Consider the following 4,696-nt stretch of genomic DNA (forward strand, 5'->3'; position numbering starts at 1 on the left):
TCTCTATCCAAACAGACAGAATCTGAATAAAACGGACGTTCATTTAAGAGAGGGAGTCTATCTCGCGCGTGCCCGCTGCGACGCGCGAATTCCGACAGGCCACACTTGCCCGTTTTAGCAAGTCTTGGGCTATTGTTTAAAGTAAATCTGGGCCCCACCCCGGGCCCCGCCCGTTGAAATCAGGGGGCCGGTGAGATTAAGTTTTACGGGCGAGAGAGAGCAGGAGGGTCCAGCGCACATGTGGGCTGATGCGTCTTCATGGGTAGGCCCATCAGCCATCGGCTTCCGACAATGCGAGGAAACGAGATCGCTCGTTGCGACGCTCGCTCGCGAAGGAGCGTTTCCGCATTTAAGATCGCACGATGAAGTTGGCCTTAGGGATTTGCCTATGCTTTGCGAGCGCCCGGCCAAGCAAGCGCGCTCGGCGGACATCGCCGGTGGCGGGCGAGGCTGATTCTGTTGCATGTGGGGCTGCGGATCACGTTTCCGGATACTTCTCGGGTGCCCTTTCCGGCCGCTGTTGGGGTTTTCCACCTTTCGGTGCGTCGGGCCGTTGGGTTGTGTCACTCTGCCGGGGTCTCTCGGTGGCCCCCGTCTGTAGCCACACTGCGCAAGACAATGTATATCCACCGAGCAAAAAGCATATGTATCGAATTCGAGCTAGAGTGGTGCGGCAAAAGCCACCGAAAAAGAGACGAGGAAAACACGCCCTGCCCCCAAAGAAACACGCCGCAGGCGTGGACCGGACCGCGGGTCTGTGCGACGCCCGGCACCCACAGATCCCACGAAATTGTCCTCCGTAGCACACTGGACCTCACCTCGCTCTACTGACCCAGGGCGGCCGCCATGGGCTCCTACCACTACAGCTCCGCCTCGCAGTTCTTCTTCGCCGCCGGCGACCCCGGCCCCGGCCCCAGCCCCGCCGCGCGCAAGCCCGCCAGAACCGTCCGGATCCCCGTCACCACGCCTCAGGACGCGGCGGCCGCCAGGATCCAGGCGGCGTTCCGCAGCCGCCGGGTCCGGAGGCACGTGGCGGCCGTGCGCGCCGCCGACGCCGAGGCGACGCGGCTCGAGCGGCTGCTCCGGCGGCAGGAGACCGTGGACGCCGTCCGCGGCGACGACCGCGAGCGCGCGCGCTTCTCGGAGGCGCTCATGGCCGTGCTGCTCCGCCTCGACGCCGTCCCGGGCCACGACCCGGCCGTGCGGGAGGCGCGGCGCGCCGTCAGCCGCCGCGTCGTCGGCCTCCAGGAGGTGTTCGACTCCGTGCTCGCCGCGCCCGAGGCCGACACCTACGGCGTCCCGGCGAGCCTGGCCCAGGTTCTCGAGGGGATCTGGGGCGTCGGAGAGGCGCCGGCTGCGCCGCCGCCGCCGGCGGCAGCGGCCGCTGAGGAGGAGGCGAGGAGGAGTGGCTGGGGCAGGTTTTTCGGGGTACTTTAGCGCGCTTCCGCGACTGTGAGATCGTAGTATACCGCGTATAAATACGTACGTGTATTTCGTGGATGATATATGAACATGGAACGAATACCTACAGTGATATACATATATATACTCTACTTTGCTGGTGCCTGTGCCTGGTTGCATTTGAGCTGGGGATTTTGTTTGACATTGTACCATTCTGTTGCACTGTTCTTGTGGTTTTATGTTCTCTTTATCTATTCTATTTTATCCAAAATTCGATATGGATCATAGGTCCATAAACTCTCATTTTCTGGATCTGGTTGGTTTGATGCTGCCCTGCCAAAATGTTGGCAAACAAACAAAAATAATGCATGCAAAGGAATCAAAGGATGAATGTAGCTGAATGGAGCTAGACTCATTGGTTTGGCCTTGTGTTTTGTATGAATGTCAAAAGGGAAATTGGTTCGGTTCAGAAAATCAGGAAGGCTTCGCAATGCAAAATCGTATCTCGCCGGTTTATGTAGCTGAGACAAATCTGGCTTTGCGTTGGCAGTTCACCGAAAACTTACCCCTCAGCTTATTTTATCCACGTTGGTCAATTCATATTGTTACGACTCCGTGCCCCTCAGCTCTAGCCTCCTCTGACCAAGGCGCTAGGGTTTCCTTGCCTCTCGTCGGCACCGCTGATGTCCGCCTCGTCTCCTATAGTTCTTGGACCATGATGGCGCGGTGAATCTCGACCTTTGCTGACGGGAGGGCTTCGTTTGTAGGCGGGTTTTTTTTTTAAGTTTTGTTAGGTTTGTCTCATGCTCAGGAAGACGAGGCGATGGCAGCTTTTTGAAGATGGAATAAGATCCTCCCTGCTTAGCCCCCATTTAGGGGGAGCTTTTAGCATCGACGAGGGCGTGTGGAGGTGGGTCTCCGACGGATCTCATGGATCAGGTCGGCGTCTGTTTTCAGTGGATCCGCTTGGACCCCGTCTTCGTTCTCTACTTACATGTGTCTGCATGCTAGATCCTTCCAATCTACACTTTTCTTCATCAACGGCGGTTGTTTTTCTGGTGCGCGGGTCCTATTGGGCCTTATCACGACAACTTTCGGAGTATCTACTACAATAATGTTTGCCCGGTTCCGATGAGGGAGGGGCGATTACGGTGACGCGTCTTTGGCTCGCTCCAGTGCTTGTAGTCGTCACTATGTGGTATACGAACCTGGATGTAATTTTACTTCTGGTGTTCTTTGTACTACCTTGACAGTTGATGAATAAATTGGAAGTTTTCTTGTAAAAATATGATCATATTTGTTATCCTCGTTGGATCCATTGTTAGCTTCATCTTCATTGCGGTCACATACATTGTATTATTCTGCTACAACAAAATAAACTGCTCATATAAGAAATTAGAGGAATCGCACATAGTCCATAGCAGAGTCAGAGCATTCTGCAGTTTTGTATAGGATTCAACAATTTGGATCGTGACCCTACATGGATTCTACCTGGTCTTGGATCACATGATTTCGTAGGATCTGTCATATCGTAGGACTCTCTCGAAACATGCTTTATATATACACAATGAAAATAAGTTTCTTTGCTGTGCAATTTTATAGCTATGTATGCTTTCCGATCTATGAGTCTTCTCTGGCCAATGTAAAAGAGTAGTTCTTTAGAAGAGTGGTGCATAGTAATGGGTTCAATCTTGCGGCGATCTTGTCCAGGGACAGAAAGGACGAAGACACGTATTGTGTTGTTGCTACAAAGGATAAAATGATGGGGTCAATCTTATTGCTAGGTTTTCTTCAGTCTATATTTTGTCATCTTACTTATTGTGTTACTTTGTTTCTTATAAACTTAACACTTTGAGTTGCATGCTGGATAACGGTCTTGGGGTGGAGTAATAGTAGTAGATGCAGTTGGATTAACGGTCTACTTATCGTGGACGTAATGCTTATGTGAGACTATACCATGATGAAGGAAATATGCCCTAGAGGCAATAATAAAGTTGTTATTTATATTTCCTTATATCATGATGAATGTTTATTATTCATGCTAGAATTGTATTAACCGGAAATTAGTACATGTGTGAATACATAGACAAAACAGAGTGTCCCTAGTATGCCTCTACTTGACTAGCTCGTTAATCAAAGATGGTTAAGTTTCCTAACCATAGACATGTGTTGTCATTTGTTGAACGGGATCACATCATTAGAGAATGATGTGATGAACAAGACCCATCCGTTAGCTTAGCATAATGATCGTTTAGTTTTATTACTATTACTTTCTTTATGACTTATACATATTCCTCTGACTATGAGATTATGCAACTCCCGAATAACAGAGGAACACCTTTGTGCTATCAAATGTCACAACGTAACTGGGTGATTATAAAGATGCTCTACAGGTCTCTCCGAAGGTGTTTGTTGAGTTAGCATAGATTGAGATTAGGATTTGTCACTCCGTGTATCGGAGAGGTATCTCTGGGCCCTCTCGGTAATGCACATCACTATAAGCCTTGCAAGCAATGTGACTAATGAGTTAGTTGCGGGATGATGCATTACGGAACGAGTAAAGAGACTTGCCGATAACGAGATTGAACTAGGTATGATGATACCGATGATCGAATCTCGGGCAAGTAACATACCGATGACAAAGGGAATAAAGTATGTTGTTATGCGGTTTGACCGATAAAGATCTTTGAAGAATATGTAGGAACCAATATGAGCATCCAGATTCTGCTATTAGTCATTGACAGGAGATGTGTCTCGATCATGTCTACATAGTTCTTGAACCCATAGGGTCTGCACGCTTAACATTCGATGACAATTTGTATTATGAGTTATGTGTTTTGGTGACCGAAGTTTGTTTGGAGTCCCGAATGAGATCACGAAAATGATGGGGAGTCTCAAAATGGTCGAGAGGTAAAGATTCATATATTGGAAGGTAGTATTCGGACATTGGAATGGTTCCGAGTGATTCAGGTATTTTTCCGGAGTACCGAGGGGTTACCGGAACCCCCAGGGGAAGTGTCGGGCCAGCACGGGCCTAAGGGAGAGAGAGGGAAGCCCGTGAGGGGTGGCTCCTAGGGAGTTCTAATAAGACAAGGAGGAGGGGGCGCGACCCCCCTTCCCTTTCCCTCTCCCTCTCCTTCATATTCCCTCCGAAGAAAGAAAGGAAAAAAGGGGGGCTGAATCCTACTCCTAGTAGGATCCCCCCCCCCATGGCGCGCGCCCCTGGCCGGCCTCCTCCTCCTCCCCTCCTTTATATACGGGGGTGGGGGCACCCCAAAGACACAACAGTTGTTTC

The 4,696-nt window shown here is 50.4% G+C and overlaps 1 protein-coding gene across 1 annotated transcript; it reads left to right on the forward strand.

Moving 5' to 3' along the window:
• Window positions 1–571: 571 nt before the first annotated feature.
• On the forward strand, window positions 572–1,553 carry LOC123130869 (BAG family molecular chaperone regulator 5, mitochondrial). Its single transcript, XM_044550659.1, has one exon. The coding sequence runs from the start codon at window positions 847–849 to the stop codon at window positions 1,435–1,437; it is 591 nt and encodes a 196-aa protein (XP_044406594.1). The 5' UTR covers window positions 572–846; the 3' UTR covers window positions 1,438–1,553.
• Window positions 1,554–4,696: the final 3,143 nt, after the last annotated feature.

Source organism: Triticum aestivum, chromosome 6A (assembly GCF_018294505.1).
Source record: "Triticum aestivum cultivar Chinese Spring chromosome 6A, IWGSC CS RefSeq v2.1, whole genome shotgun sequence".
Classification (NCBI taxonomy): Eukaryota; Viridiplantae; Streptophyta; class Magnoliopsida; order Poales; family Poaceae; genus Triticum; species Triticum aestivum.

Bases quoted from the DNA above. Each gene is read 5' to 3' on its own strand.
- LOC123130869 (XM_044550659.1), top strand. From the start codon at position 847: ATGGGCTCCTACCACTACAGCTCCGCCTCGCAGTTCTTCTTCGCCGCC.